Source organism: Chrysoperla carnea, chromosome 1 (assembly GCF_905475395.1).
Source record: "Chrysoperla carnea chromosome 1, inChrCarn1.1, whole genome shotgun sequence".
Classification (NCBI taxonomy): Eukaryota; Metazoa; Arthropoda; class Insecta; order Neuroptera; family Chrysopidae; genus Chrysoperla; species Chrysoperla carnea.
Genome location: NC_058337.1, coordinates 6,055,397 through 6,070,463, shown reverse-complemented (window position 1 = coordinate 6,070,463; position 15,067 = coordinate 6,055,397). Strand labels below are relative to the sequence as shown.

Genomic DNA, 15,067 nt, shown 5'->3' with positions numbered 1-15,067 from the left:
CTAGTTTTAAAATATCCTATTTATACAGTTTCAGTTTCACTGCTTGCTTTATTATTTTAAAAAATAATAATTTTTTTCGATTTGGCAAGTTTTTCGAAATATATTATAAGATACTTTTAATTTTTAATGTTTGTATTAATCTTTATCCCTATCCATTATAAATATAAAAGTAAGGATGTTTGTTTGTTTGTATGTTACGCTCTCACGTAAAAACTACTCAATGGATTTGAATGAAACTTGGCAATAATATTGCTCATACATCGGAATAATTCATGAGCTATAATTTATAAAGATATATTGAAAACAAAAAATTATATTTATTTTTTTTGACATTTCATAAAACAGGGTGAAGCAGATACAATTTATGGACATCTCATCTCATTTAAAAAAAAAAATGAAAACTGATAATTTGATACATATACTTTTATCTATGTAAAATAATCGAAGAAATGTACTTACTTTTGATTATTGCATATTCATTGAAATAAAAAATAATCATTTTTATTTTATCATTCTATTAGGGTTGACTGACTGTGAAACTGAAAGGTATCGAACATGTAAAGGTATCGAAACGGGTCTAGTCAAGAAAAGGGTCAAGTATCGGGTCTAGTTGAGAAAAAGGATTAATTGTAGGACAAAAAAAAACATTAAAAAAATTAATAATATGGCTTTTTATTCAGATTCACTCCTTTATTACAGATTCTATTTCCACAAATACTTGGACTCCACCAATATTTCTATCATAAAATGATGTAGTTAATCTCCAATTTTTAACAGGCATATTTGGTGGAAATTTATCTGGGTCTGCCATATAATCAACCAACTCATAGTCACCCTAAACATGTAAAATCAAAAAACAGTTGAATGAATGAGCCGCGGTAATAAACATCCATCGCAAGTGCCAATTTTTCAGTTCCTGTGTGTTCAATGTAAGAAATAAGCGTAAAATTAATGTTCCCGGCGAATGTTGTTTTTTACAATATTTTCACGATGAAATTTGTAAAAACCCAAAGAACAAGAAGCATCGTAGGTTACTCTGTAGGAACTAAGCCCCTTTCGTTATAAATTATGTATTATTGAATACCATGTATCATTTTTTTCCAAATAACTTTTGCTTATCTAATTATGAAGATAAACATCTCATTATTAATTATTATATCAAAAATATAAACAAAACATAAAGTTGATCATGTTGTTCAAATTCTATGTCAAAAGCCATCTATGAACAGTAATCATAAATTACCAAAGATCAGAATCAAAAGTTATCTAACAAAGAAGAATTTAAAAAAAAAAAAACTATTGACGTTCGTGGGACTCAACTTAACTACCTTTCTCTATAAAAGCGGGCACCAAAGCCACAATACCATGGCCACATTAAAAATACTATCAATAAAAATCAAATTTTAGAGAATATGCATGAATTGTATATTTCTTGATTTCATTTAATACCTCTATTTGTAATTTTTAACTTTTTTTTGTCTAGCTCCCATCCGCCGTACGCGCGACAAAGAATATAGTCCCAAAAAAGTGCCTAGAGCTCAAGAGGGTTAATAAACTCACCACTGGAAGAGGACATGGAGGTCTGGTTTTATTTTAAAAATGATCTAATATGTCCGGAACTAAAAATATGTCATGTTCAACTAAAGCACAAAAAGGCTTTTTGAGTAATGACAACAATGATGTATCTTGATATCCTTTTCCAAATTTTATAGCACCTTGCATTGTATACTTAAAATTAATAACATGTATAAAAAAAATTTTACCGTAAAATTTATTGTTATGAATTTTATTTTACCAAATAATTATATCTGGAAATGTCAGAACGAAGAATACGTATGATCCCATTTAATGCCCGATTTGTTTTATTAAATTTCGTTAATTTTAATTTGCTTAGATCAAATAATGGATCTTTTGCAGCGTGTATTTGCTCCCATCCTGTAACTTTAATATTGTATGTTCTCTTTGTATCTCCTGGAATAGGCTAAAACAAGAATTAAAAATTCATATATTTCTACCATAAACCAGAATAACCAAATTTTTAAATGGTGATAATTCACCGAAAGCTTATGGGTAGAACATCCTATTTTTTTCCAACAACTTTAATTCAAAAAGTTTTTAAATGTGATTGATTTTTCTATACAAGACCTGTTTCACTCCTATCATTCCAATCCACTCTATTAGGAATTGATTTTTTTTTTAGAAAAAGTGCTTTATGTTCATTTTCATTGTTCAAGATATCGCATACAAAATTTCTTTAAAATTAGTTTGGTAGTATACCCGAGCAGTGATGAATTTAGGCTTAGGCCCGTGAGGCCCGGGCCTAGGGCGGCAGAATTTGAAGGGCGGCAAAATTTATGAAATGCCAAAATTTTAGAGTCACAAAAAAGTAAAGACAATCAATTATAAAAATTGGTTCAGAAGAGTTTTTATAAAAAATTTTCGATAGAAAATATTATAATCCAATTCATTAATCTACTTCTCAATCTGTGTGGATAAGATGTTAATTTTTTAATCGATCAATGATATTCTTTATCGAGTATTGTTCTTTACTTTCTGTTTCTTTAGTGAGATTAATCTCACGTGTATGAAGCATTTCGAAATTATTTAATCCAAATGACTTCTCAATTTGGTTTTAGTGTGAAATAAAAATAACGAAGATTTGTATGTCCCATGATGCATGCTACGCATTAGAAAAAGAGTGGCCTGCAATAAGAGTGGTAGGCAATGAATGCATTCATTTACATTGTCAACTCAAAGATTCCTTGGCAAATATGGAAGATGTACGCTCAGCACAAAAAATATGCAATGTATTGCATTCACGGATTCTTCGAGATGTTTATCCGAATATGGACATTGCTCTCCGTATTTTTTTGAGTATTCCGGCTACAAATTGTTCAGGAGAAAGATCTTTTTCTACTTTTAAAAGGGTAAAAACCTATTTACGCGCAAGTATGGGCCAAGATAGACTTAATGCACTTGTATTACTGTCTATTGAAGCTCAACTAGTCCAAGAAATTAATTACGACGACATAATTGATGTTTTTGCACGGACCAAAGCCAGGAAAAAGACATTTTCTAATTGATTAATATATTAAAAGAAATATGAATTATTTATCTGTCTAAAGTTTATATATATATTTATCTGTCTTGTTTATCAGTAATATTTAAAAAATTATATTTCAATAAATTACTTTAAGTTACTTTAAAAAAAAAACTGGATCAAAATTAATGAAATTTATTCTATCAAAAAGGGCGGCGCATCGAACGGGGCCTAGGGCGGCAGCAAGCCTAAATCCGTCACTGTACCCGAGTCAAACAAACATACACTCAAAATTACTTTCGTATTTATAATAATTGCAAAAAAAAAAAATACTTACAAGAGTTGTAATAAAATATAAAATTAAGAAAATTCCATGATAGCACATTATTTTGACTTTATTAAAATAGATACCTATATGAAATATGAAATTATCAGATCCACATTTTAAAATGTTAATTTTGTTTTTATATTTTGTTTCTTTTAAACACGCAATTAGGCTCCATGAAGAGTCACATAACGGAAATTAATCATCGTTTCCTAGTTATGTTAATTCAGCAAAGAACCTTAGTGTAAAGTTCAAACTGATCATAAATATGATTGATTTTTATCTATATGAAAAAATTAAATGTAAACGGATTGTAAACGGAAATGGCTAGCCTAAATTGCCGAGCGGTTTAAGGCGTCAGTCTTAGATCCTTTGACTTCTTGGACATAGGTTGCGGGTTCGAATCCAGGCAGCGGCAGTGTGAACAATTATAATTAATGGAAGTGCAGAATTGATCACATTGTCGTCGCTTGGATAAGAACGAAGTAACCGTTTCCACCCACATCAAAAATATAATTGTAAAAATTTAATTAATATTAACAAATAATGGTGTGGGTGGCCTCTGCAACAACACAAAAGAGCAATCTTGGAAATAACGAAAGGAATCAGTTGTCATAAGGCACGCTCTTGTAGCACGAGCTTTGGCACGCTCTGTAGACTTGTTAGATTGTGAGAGTGGTATTGGCTAGATAAAAATTATATAAATTACCTGACTGCGCCAAAAAGTCATCAACGTTAAGTGAGGTCTTATTAAGTAGATATTTGAAAATTTCAACCAAAAAGTGTAAAATAAAAAAAAGGCTTATTACCCTTTAAAAGTTTAAGTAAAATGGGACATCTTATTGAAAACCCAACAAATTTTTTGATTTATCTGTATCTGGGTATTTGTAGGGTATAGGTTGCATGGGTCTAATTGAGAGAAAGGATTTATTGAAAAAAAGGTTTTTTTTAAATATATTAGGTTTTTATTCATATTCACTGTTTAACTACAGATTCTATTTCCATGAATACTTGGAGTCCTCCAACAAATTTCTCTCCATCATAAAACGATGTGGTTAATTTCCAATTTTTACCTGGCATATTAGGTGGAAATTTATCTGGATTCGGTATATAATCAATCAACTCATAATCACCCTAAATATATAAATAAAAAATAGTTTTGTCAAAAAAAAAGGTTTAAGAATGTGTTACGCTTATAAACCTCCTTCGCAAGAGACACGTTTTTCGGACCTCGTGTATTTAATTTTTCATTTTATTTTTAATTATTATTATAAAAATATAAACAAATCATTAACTTAATTATGTTTTCGAAAATTTTTGTCAAAAGCCTTCTACGAACAGTAATCAGAAGTTATCAAAGATCAGAATCAAAAGTTATTTAACAAAGTAGAATTTAAAAAAAATCTATTTACGTGAATGGGCTTCGATCTATTGACCTTCCGTATGAGAAGCGGGCACCGTAAGCACAAGACTAAAATATTTTTTTAAATAAAAATAAATATATATTGAGACTTATAATTTTTCTACTGAATCCACGATAAAGAATATATTTCCAAAAACCTGTCTCGAACTCAGGAGGGTAAATAAACTCACCACTGGTAAAGGACATGGAGGTCTGGTTGTATTTTTTAGATGAGCTAATATGTCCGGAATTAAAAATATATCATTTTCAAATAAATCACAATAAGGCTTTTTGTGCAAGGACAATAACGGTGAATCTTGATATCCATTTCCATATTTGATAGCACCTTGTAGCGTAAACTTAAAATTAATGATATGTATAAAAAAAAAATGGTCCGTAAAATTGATTATTAAGAATTTTTACCAAATAGTTTTCTCTGGAAATGTCAGAACGAAGAACACGTATAATCCCATTAATTGCCCAATTTGTTTTATTAAATTTACTTAGTTTGAATGTGCTTAGATCAATTAATGGATTGTCACCTCCGCTTATTTGTTCCCAACCTTTAATTTTGACATTGTATGTAGTTTTCTTTGCATTTCCTGGAACAGGCTATAAAGCAATATGATAATACATTCATTTTGGAAAACAAGATATCGCATACACAACTTGAGAAATTAGTTTGATCTTTTACTCGGAAAATCCAAACATACAAACAGAATTACTTTCTTTCATATTTATAATATTAGTAAAAAGTGTACTTACAAGCATTTTGACAAAAAATAAAATTAAGAAAATTCCATGGTAAAACATCATTTTGACTTAAAATTGGATATTACCAGATTTTATATCCATGTTTTAAAATGTTTACTTTGTTCATATGTAAATTTTTTTTTTTCGTTTGCAAAACACGCAAGGACGCTCCATGGAGAACCGGAAACTGAATTCATGGAATAAAGGACATTATTATTAGTTTCCTAGTAATGTCAATTCTGCAAAAACCATGATAATATTAGTTTTAAAATATTTTAAACGCAAACAAGTGAAAATCACAATTGACTGAGTTAATTGTTTAAATATCCTGTGTAGATAGTTTTAGTATCAATGCTTGCATGATAATTTATATTAATAATCATTTTTTCATTATAGGAAATTTTTGGGAAAAAATTATATCATAATTTTTTTTCGTTCGGATTTATAACCCAAAATTTATCCCCCAACACTTATTGACCGTTTCTACTAAAATTTTATTCCGAATTTGTCCTCTTCCAGTTAAACAATAAATTATTCTATCTCTCAAGGCAAAAATTTGAAAGTTATTTTTGTCATTAAGGATGTTCCCTCGCCAGTAATAGAAAAAAATAAATTAGTAGATAAGGATCCGAATTTTTAGTATGTTGTAGTTAACGATACATATTATTAAATAAAAAAAAATTTTCGTATATTATCGATCAATTTCTACTTTTTGTTCAATTCTTAAGAAAAAAAAATTTAAAAATAATAAAATCACAGGAGCTACGTAAACTGAATTAAATGAATTCTTTCTTTCCAGCCTTGAATCCTGGATCTTCATGATTATAATATAGTATATTGTCATTTATTTTCGAGCTCATTTGCATATTAAGTCCTTATATTCCATGAAATGTATCAATAAATTACGTGAAGTGAGAAGAACAGAATAATTCTGCATAATTCTCTTTTTTATTTTGCTCCAAAAGAAAGAGAGTTACTGCAACTGTAAGTACAGTCAAACCTGGGCGCAATCTAATTCTCGCTTATAGAGGTTTCTCACTAATCCGAGTTTCTCGCTAATGGAGGTACATGGGTCGCGTTTCTCTCTTATAGTGGTACTCAGCAATAACAAGTCACAGCAAGTACGAATGTAGTAAATATGTAATATGATAAAATTATGTGCATCATATGCACAACATATATTATGTACATAAATACTGTCGCTTATAGAGGTATAGATAAGTAGAGTTCGTACAAAACGAAGTGGCACCGAGCAAGAGAGAGTGTAGATACGAGTGCACATACATATACATCATACACTCTCTCTTGCTCGGTGCCACTTCGTTTTGTACGAACTCTAGCAGTCTCACTTACATAGGTTCATGAGGGAAAAACGACTTTCTCTTGCAGAGGTTTCTGTTTCTCGCTGATAGAGGTTTTGGGAGCTTAAAATGACGGTTCCTGGCTATTACTCTCACTTATAGAGTTTTCTCACTTATCCAGTTCTCACTTATTCAAGTTTGACTGTATACATGTATAATATTGTATCTCGTGTTCTTATTATTATAACCGCAGCTGTCCATTCATCAATATGAAAATATATAAATCACATAAAATCGCAATTTATTCTCTTCAACATGCACAACTAATCGCAATCAGAAGCGTACTTTTGGTAAAGGTATAGTAAGATTGAAATATTAAAATAAAAAATCATGTGGGGGTGGGCCGATTTTCAAAATTTTTTTTTTGTTTTGTTCGCTATAGTTCAGGGATGGTTTAGAAAAAAAAACTAAACAGAGCTGATATTAGAGTCATCGTAGAGTTACTCACAGGGCATGATAACCTGAACAAGTTCCAACATAAGATTGGAAAAGACTATCTCCCGCGTGTGACAGATGCGGAGAAAATTCAGAAGAAACATCGATCCACTTTCTCTGTTACTGCCCGGCGCTCATACAGCAGCGAAGGAAATGGTTTGGTTCGACCATAGTCGAACCAGAAGAAATTAAGAAACTCAGCGCTAGGCAAATCCTGGGTTTCAGTACATCAGTTGGTTTATAATAGCCACGAAAACGTAGCGGGGATAGAGTGCAAGGGTCTATTTGGCGATGCTAGAGCATGGTCCGCTAACTTCCATACCCATACCCCATAGACGGAATTTGCCAATCACATTATTTTTCATAAACATTGGTTTGGCTGTTGATTTAGGGGCTTGCTCCAGGACTGCCAGATGGAATAATTGGATACAAAAAGAGAATAATTTTGTAATTCTCTGTATTCAGCTTGTATTTTATAAAAATAAAATTTTATTTAATTTTTTTTAAATAGTAAGATTCACTGAATTGACATAACAAGTCAAGTAAGCATAGGAACAGAATGGGTCATTTTAATCTTTAATCACTAACTCATAGCTCGTTTTAAACCTTGATTTTTAAAACGACAACAAAAATCAACCATTTTCACCTAGGAACTAGAACGTTATCATGAGAGATTCAGCTTGCCATGAATTTTGAGAATATACAAAAATAGTTTTAAAATAGCTGAATTTGTATTTATATAAAAATTATATGTTGTTTCATTTTAAAAAAAATTGTAAGTGAGTTATCAGGAGTTAAAGATAATAGAGATAATTTAATGCAAGTACAAGGAAATTTTATGTTATTCATATAATAAGTATCTAGTAGAGTGAAGTTACGCCTTGTGTATGGATTAAAAGTTCGAGCAGCGAAACTTTGGGGTTTTTCTTTTCACATCAAAATAAGTATTTTTTGAAATTTTTTACTTTCCCGGAGTGGCGCAACATGTTTAAAAAACAAAATGGCGTCAAAAATGGAATTTTTTTCAGAAATTTTATCATTTTTATTTTATATTCGCAAAAGGGGACATCGGTGGATATCCAAATTTGGTAGGTTTGTAGTCAATGTTAAGAACTACTCCTCATATTTGGGGGGGGGGGGGTTATCCCTTCCCCTCCCAGTTATATATATATGTATACATACATATGGTAAAACAGTTCATTTGACTGTAACTTGAAAAATATTTGATTGATTTTAATGAAACTAATATCAATAGTAGGTTTCATTACTTACAACTTTCGGTTAAAATTGAGATCAGCGACCCCAAAAACCTCTTTATACGTCATAAAAATTTTGAATTTGCAAAAATATGAAAGCGGGACGGGGAGGGGTGGATGTTGTAAAAAGGGCTATGTTAATTAAAACATCTAAAGTTTTGGGTTACTTTAGCATTTTAAACTATTTTGACCTCTTTTTAAAATCTTTTAAGATACATTTATTCCATTCACCCTTTCCCCCTAACAGCGCGGGGGTTAAAACTTAAAAATTTTGCTTTAAACCATATAGACCTCTTTTAAAAATAGTTTTCTAAAGCCAAAGCAAAAAACACCCCCCAAAGCCAGTCCATACACCCCCCAAACAATTATTTCCAGAAAGTGTTAAATTTTCCGTCTTTCGCAAAAATATGGATCAAGGAGTTATTTTATGGGTAAGCTACTTATTATAAAATCGAAAGATAATAAAAAATGCTACAATTTAAAAAAAAATTTAACCTCGTAGGACAAAATGGCATAAAATGGCAGCCATTTTAAACAATTTACTAAATTTAAAATTTTGGCCGAACTATGTAACGGATTTCGCTAAAATTTTAACCGAAATTTGTAAGTAATGAAACCTACTATTGATATTAGTTTCATTAAAATCAATCAAATATTTTTCAAGTTACAGTCAAATGAACTGTTTTACCATATGTATGTATACATATATATATAACTGGGAGGGGAAGGGATAAACCCCCCCCCCCCAAATATGAGGAGTAGTTCTTAACATTGACTACAAACCTACCAAATTTGGATATCCACCGATGCCCCTTTTGCGAATATAAAATAAAAATGATAAAATTTCTGAAAAAAATTCCATTTTTGACGCCATTTTGTTTTTTAAACATGTTGCACCACTCCGGGAAAGTAAAAAATTTCAAAAAATACTTATTTTGATGTGAATAGAAAAACCCCAAAGTTTCGCTGCTCGAACTTTTAATCCATATAACAGCCTTTTTTTGCTTAGATTTACTCCAGTAATCCTAATCAAACCAAATGTAGGAACGGACATATAATTAAATCAGAAGTATGTATTTTTTTAAACTAATATTACAATTAATTAATACAGTAATAAGTAAAAGTAGCTAAAATTAAATTCTTTAAAGAATAAAACAAATTTTAGACATACGAAGATAGGATAGGAACATAGTTTGTACCGGGTGTCTACAATGAGTGTGCTTAACCTCTTAGCTACACAGCTTTTCTATAAAACAATACCTAATTAATATTAATATTTGGAAGTTGATTTGGGCAATAAAGGTCGAATTCATAGCTTGTTCAAATTTGGATTGATTTTTGCACTGTTCTGATTTATGAATATTCATTTTTAGGAACTTGTGAACGATTTTGGATGTTCTTCTAAAACAGGTTCAAGTTCTATATATACTTTAATTCGACAAACAATCGTGTCTAGGTCATGAATAAGGTATTCAAATCTCCAATATTTTTCAGGTATATATGATGGAAGTTTGCTTGTATCAGGAATAAAATCAACCATCGCATATGTACCCTAATAATACCAAAAAGAAACAAAAATTAATGGTGAATTGTTGTACGAGAGCGAATAATTTTCACTTGAAACAGTATTAGATCGAATCTAGCCACGTTTTCGAAATTTTGCCGATATAAATTAAATTTATACCGAATTTCTGAATAATACTTAGATATACATATACTGTGCCCAAGAAATAAGGTGACATTGTATTTAATTTGAAAATTCTTTATTTATTCTTCCAAATCAATTTCATCCCCTCCAAAGTAATCCCCTCCCGATGCAATGCACTTATGACAACGGATTTTCCAATCTTCGAAACACTGGTTGTAGTCACTTTCCAGAATTGCCTTCAGTTCCGTCTTCGCTGCGGCTTGAATCTCCTCTATCGTATCAAAACGGTGTCCCCGGAGCGGTCTTTTAAGCTTGCTGAACAGTCAAAAGTCGCACGGCGCCAGATCAGGTGAATACGGTGGTTGCAGAACGGTATGGGTTGAGTTTTTGACGAAATGATCACGAATTATGAGTGCAGTATGGGATGGTGCATTATCGTGGTGTAAAAACCATGAATTGTCTTTCCACAATTCCGGCCTTTTTAGGTAGATAGCATTACGCAAATGACGCATAACGTTCAAATAATATTCCTTGTTGGCTGTTTGGCCGCGCGAAAGTAATTCATAGTGCACAACAAACGCGCGCAGTTTAAATTCGAATGTCATCTAATTTTTTGGACACAGTATGTACTTAGATATATATTTCAAAAAACAATTATTTTGTACAACTTTTATTTAACGAATTTTAACGATAACCATTCGCTGAAAATTTATCGCGTGCGTATATCGATAATTGCCAAATTTTACAATGCGTAATATTACTTACCACTGGGTAAGGACAACAATTGGACCCCGTATAATTAATACTTGCTCTTACAGATGGCATGAATAAAGGCTCATTACACCAAATTTCACAGTAATTTAATTTGTTCCATTGAAACAATGACGTTTCTGAATATCCATTTCCCTTTTTTGTGGCTCCACGAAGCGAATACTAAATATCGTAATGAATATTAACTTGCTTAGTTTTTTTTTTTTTTTAAACGTCTACTAGATCTGAAGACATTAATACAAAATTGCAAATCGTTTATTATAGACAAGTACCTAGCCTGAAAATGGAATTGGGGCCTCACATCTAGATTCGCATCAATATTTACAATATTTCCAAAAAATATTTCTGCTTCGATAAATTTCATTCACATATAAAGATTTCAAATTTGTTCTCAAATCTAAACGACACACTTCGTGCACACTTAATGAAAATTTAAGACTTTTATGGTTTTCTCATGGATGCCGTTGTCAGAACTGGATCAAAATGAAATGAGACCACACGGGAAGCACCAGCTTTCAAATAAATGAGAAATCATCAAAATCGGTTCAACCAGTCGAAAGTTCTGAGGTAACAAACATAAAAAAAAAATAATACAGTCGAATTGATAACCTCCTCCGTTTTTGTTTGAAGTCGGTTAAAAAACTGGCAGGCCAGCAGCAATACCATACCCCACCAGACAGGTTCTTGAATTTAGATTAATGATTAATTAATTAATTCAGATAAATGATTTGAAATTTTGTATCAGTGTCTCCAAGTCTATACGTCCTATTTTACCAATAATCTTTCACGAGGAATATCGTCCCGAAGTATTTTAATAAGTCCATTCAAAGACCAATGTGTTTTATTCATTTTTTTTAGTTTCAATTCTTTTATATCTTCATAAGGATTTTTAATATCATCAGACTGTTCGATACCTTTCATTTTTATATTATATTTCTAAAAAAAAAATAATTACCGCTTATTTTGTGACTCCCTTTCTCATGTTCGTAAAACTTTCAATATTTTTATATGGTAGCTACCAGAGACAGTAAAAGGTAATGCTTCATCCATCTGATAACCAGATGAGACATATTTTTTATTAAAACAAGTGAAAACAAACAATTGACTGTGTTAATTGTAGAAATACCATGACAGACAGTGTTGATTACTCTATCACATTACACATACATACATGTCACACATATATAACTGATATACCCATATAATACATACTATACAATTTGCGCTCTCATGGGTAAACAGTGATGTTTACGAATGTTTCAAACAAAATTTGTTTATGTTTTTATTAGGAACATTTTTAACATTTAAATTTTTGTTCTATCTCTAACGGTTAACAAGATGGCCCAACCCAACTATCCTATGTTGCTCATTTACGATCTTGATCTCACTTTTTACGTACTCAGCACGATATAAAAATTTCAGCTTGATATCTTTTTTCGTTTTTGAGTAATCGCGATGACAGACGGACAGACAGACGACAGACAGACATACAGACAGACAACCGGAAACGGACTAATTAGGTGATTCTATGAACACCTATACCAAAATTTTGCTAGCAGAGAGAAGTTTGGTAGACTCGCCAAAAGAAAGCCACTCACGAAGTTTTAAGTAGGTATGAATCATTTTACAAAGCATCCTTTCTGTCCCACGCTCCCACTAAACCCACTTTTTTACAGAATAAGCAACATTTTTGGGTGTGGATATTTAGATATGTAACAGCAGTTAGACGGCTGTTTTTCCTATAACGAACATTATACCTTAAAGCAAAATACTTACAGTTGCATAAACATCATTTATCAACAAGAAATAATTTAAAGAAATTAATAAAATTGTAATAAAGAACATTCTTAACTTGCAATTTTTGTACGAATGAAATGACACATATAGCCAAGCTTAATTCGTAATTAAATAGAAAAATTTTGTTCTGTTACAAAAAACGCACATTGCAAATTTTAAATAAATAAAAAAAAAGTCAGGCAACTATTTCAAGCAAATCATGTTCCATTTTTTAATGTTACTAGCTGATTCCTTCCCGCTTTGCTGGCGCTAATCATTACACTAATCATTTGGCTGTGAAACTATACTTCTTTTATTAACGAAATGTTTAATTTCGATTTGATATTTATTATAAATTTTTCAAATTTTAAACAGAAAAATATAGTGCCAGTCAGTGAATACACAGATTTCCACCTCACCCATGAGGTACTGTGTATTGGGATGCGTTCCCGTTATTTATTGTGACGGGATCCCCGGTAGCCCTACACCACAAAAAAATTGCCACCATAAAAGGACAAATTTTTTTTTTATAAAAAATATTTATTCATTTTTTAAATCTATTAAATTAAATTTTGTAATCAATTATATTTTTACGTCCTTTATTTTTAATGTATGACAATTTTTATAAATAACAACTATATTTCCATTTTTCATCACTTCATCTTGAAAACACCACTTAAAATTGACCATGAGAAAAACAGTCACTTCGTAAGTCTACACCGATTAATTTTAGAACAGTATCTACTACCTCTATGACTGTATCATACTTATAAACTACAGAAAATCCGTTGGGGAAGAAATTCCGTTAAATCCGTTCTTAGTGGACGTCTATGCCACGAAAGAGGTAAGTATGCGAAGTTAATCGGACCAATAGTTTCGGAGATTTCGTGATTAGTCAGTCAGTGGTAAATATATATAGATTTATGAATATGATGCCATTTTGATTACCATGGAATTCAAGGATTTCAAAAAATTCACTGTTGCCATAAAAAACAGCATATCCAGCCTTGATTTAGTTAACTAATCATATAAAAAAACACTTATTTTTAGCAATATTTTCCACGAAAAAATAAACTTATGCATAGAATATTATTCAAGAAGTTTCAGGGATATTAGTTATTATTAACCTATAACAAATTGATCTTTAATTAAGCTTTAAGATCAAAATACAATCTGAGGCACCTATAAACAATTTTTGCTGCTTTTTTTTGTATCTGGCTACTTTAGAAGGATGTGTCCGTTAGAGGATAGCTTAGGGTCTAAACTCTAAGGGCTAACAGGACTAAGTTCTAAACAAGCTTCACTGTTCCTCTGTTACACCTGCACAGCCCCTCCGAACTGAAATAAGAGATTGAAAATCTGTATGTGGTTTTAAGTACCTTTTAGAACATCTCAACACAAACCGGCTCAGTGGCGAAGAAAGTAAAGACGCAATCACATTTAATCTTTTGACTACTGACTGGGAGGTTGCGGGCTCGAATCTAGGCACCGACAATCTGCTCAATCATAATTAATGGGAAGATAAATTGATCACACTGTTGTCGCTTGAATAAGAACGAAGTAACCGACTTCATCCAAATCATTATTTTAATTGTATATCCGATATCCGAAGATTAAAATATTATGATTTGGGAGGCCTCTGTTATAGATGAATTTCTGAAAAACGGAAGTTAAACCCCATTATATATTTCCCAGCATCTCTACTCCCTTTTTAATATCGAAATGGCATGCATGACATTTCGATATATCATTAATTTCATTAATTCCTTTGGATACTCCAAATTTAATACATAATAACATCTGTATAGTCAATCAAATGCAAATATTGGTTCCAGTTTTTTGCCTACTTCCATCGCCTTGAATAAATGAACTGTTTCCAGATTGTCCTGATTCTATGTGTTTTAGAAAAAATATTATAATGTAATTCTATGTAGTTTTATGTAGGCTTGATGTCGTAATTGAAGAGAGCATATTATATTTGAGATTGAGAAAGGATTCCTAGGGCAAATTTGTTGTTATAGACATCTTATAGCTTCTCCAAATTGAGGTAGTGTGTTTAAAAAGGGTGTACATGAGTTGGGATAACTATAAATATTTTAAAATTTCGTAACAACAATTATTTTTTTGTTATATTACAAAAAATAATTCAGCTAACAAAAATATAAAAAATACACACAAACAAATTTTTTTCACATATTCAATTACATAATATTTACAGATTATTTAAACAATTAATTCAGTAAGTTTATTTAAAATGGTATTCTAAGATTTTAAAGTAATTTTAAATTAATCAACTCATC

At 31.0% G+C, this 15,067-nt stretch overlaps 2 protein-coding genes across 2 annotated transcripts; both read right to left on the bottom strand.

Annotated features, from left to right (window-relative positions):
- Positions 1–682: 682 nt before the first annotated feature.
- Positions 683–5,570, bottom strand: LOC123290632. The gene is made up of 6 exons (XM_044870889.1): positions 5,533–5,570; positions 5,191–5,379; positions 4,959–5,126; positions 4,377–4,499; positions 1,796–1,981; positions 683–835 (listed from the first exon to the last, which is right to left on the bottom strand). Exons 1-6 carry the CDS (start codon positions 5,536–5,538, stop codon positions 683–685), a joined length of 825 nt encoding a protein of 274 aa, XP_044726824.1. The 5' UTR covers positions 5,539–5,570.
- Positions 5,571–9,941: 4,371 nt separating this feature from the next.
- On the bottom strand, positions 9,942–11,912 carry LOC123290630. Its single transcript, XM_044870885.1, has 3 exons — positions 11,766–11,912; positions 10,986–11,153; positions 9,942–10,124 (listed from the first exon to the last, which is right to left on the bottom strand). Exons 1-3 carry the CDS (start codon positions 11,910–11,912, stop codon positions 9,942–9,944), a joined length of 498 nt encoding a protein of 165 aa, XP_044726820.1.
- Between the last annotated feature and the right edge of the window lie 3,155 nt (positions 11,913–15,067).

Bases quoted from the DNA above. Each gene is read 5' to 3' on its own strand.
- LOC123290632 (XM_044870889.1), bottom strand. The intron at 4,500-4,958 runs GTGAGTTTATTT...TTATATATTTAG, and splicing joins CTCCATGTCCTTTACCAGTG to GGTGATTATGAGTTGATTGA. The intron at 1,982-4,376 runs GTATTCATGGAA...TTCTTGTTTTAG, and splicing joins AATTTGTTGGAGGACTCCAA to CCTATTCCAGGAGATACAAA.
- LOC123290630 (XM_044870885.1), bottom strand. From the start codon at position 11,912: ATGAAAGGTATCGAACAGTCTGATGATATTAAAAATCCTTATGAAGAT. The intron at 11,154-11,765 runs GTAAAATAGGAC...TACGATATTTAG, and splicing joins TTCCTCGTGAAAGATTATTG to TATTCGCTTCGTGGAGCCAC. The intron at 10,125-10,985 runs GTAAGTAATATT...TGGTATTATTAG, and splicing joins ATTGTTGTCCTTACCCAGTG to GGTACATATGCGATGGTTGA.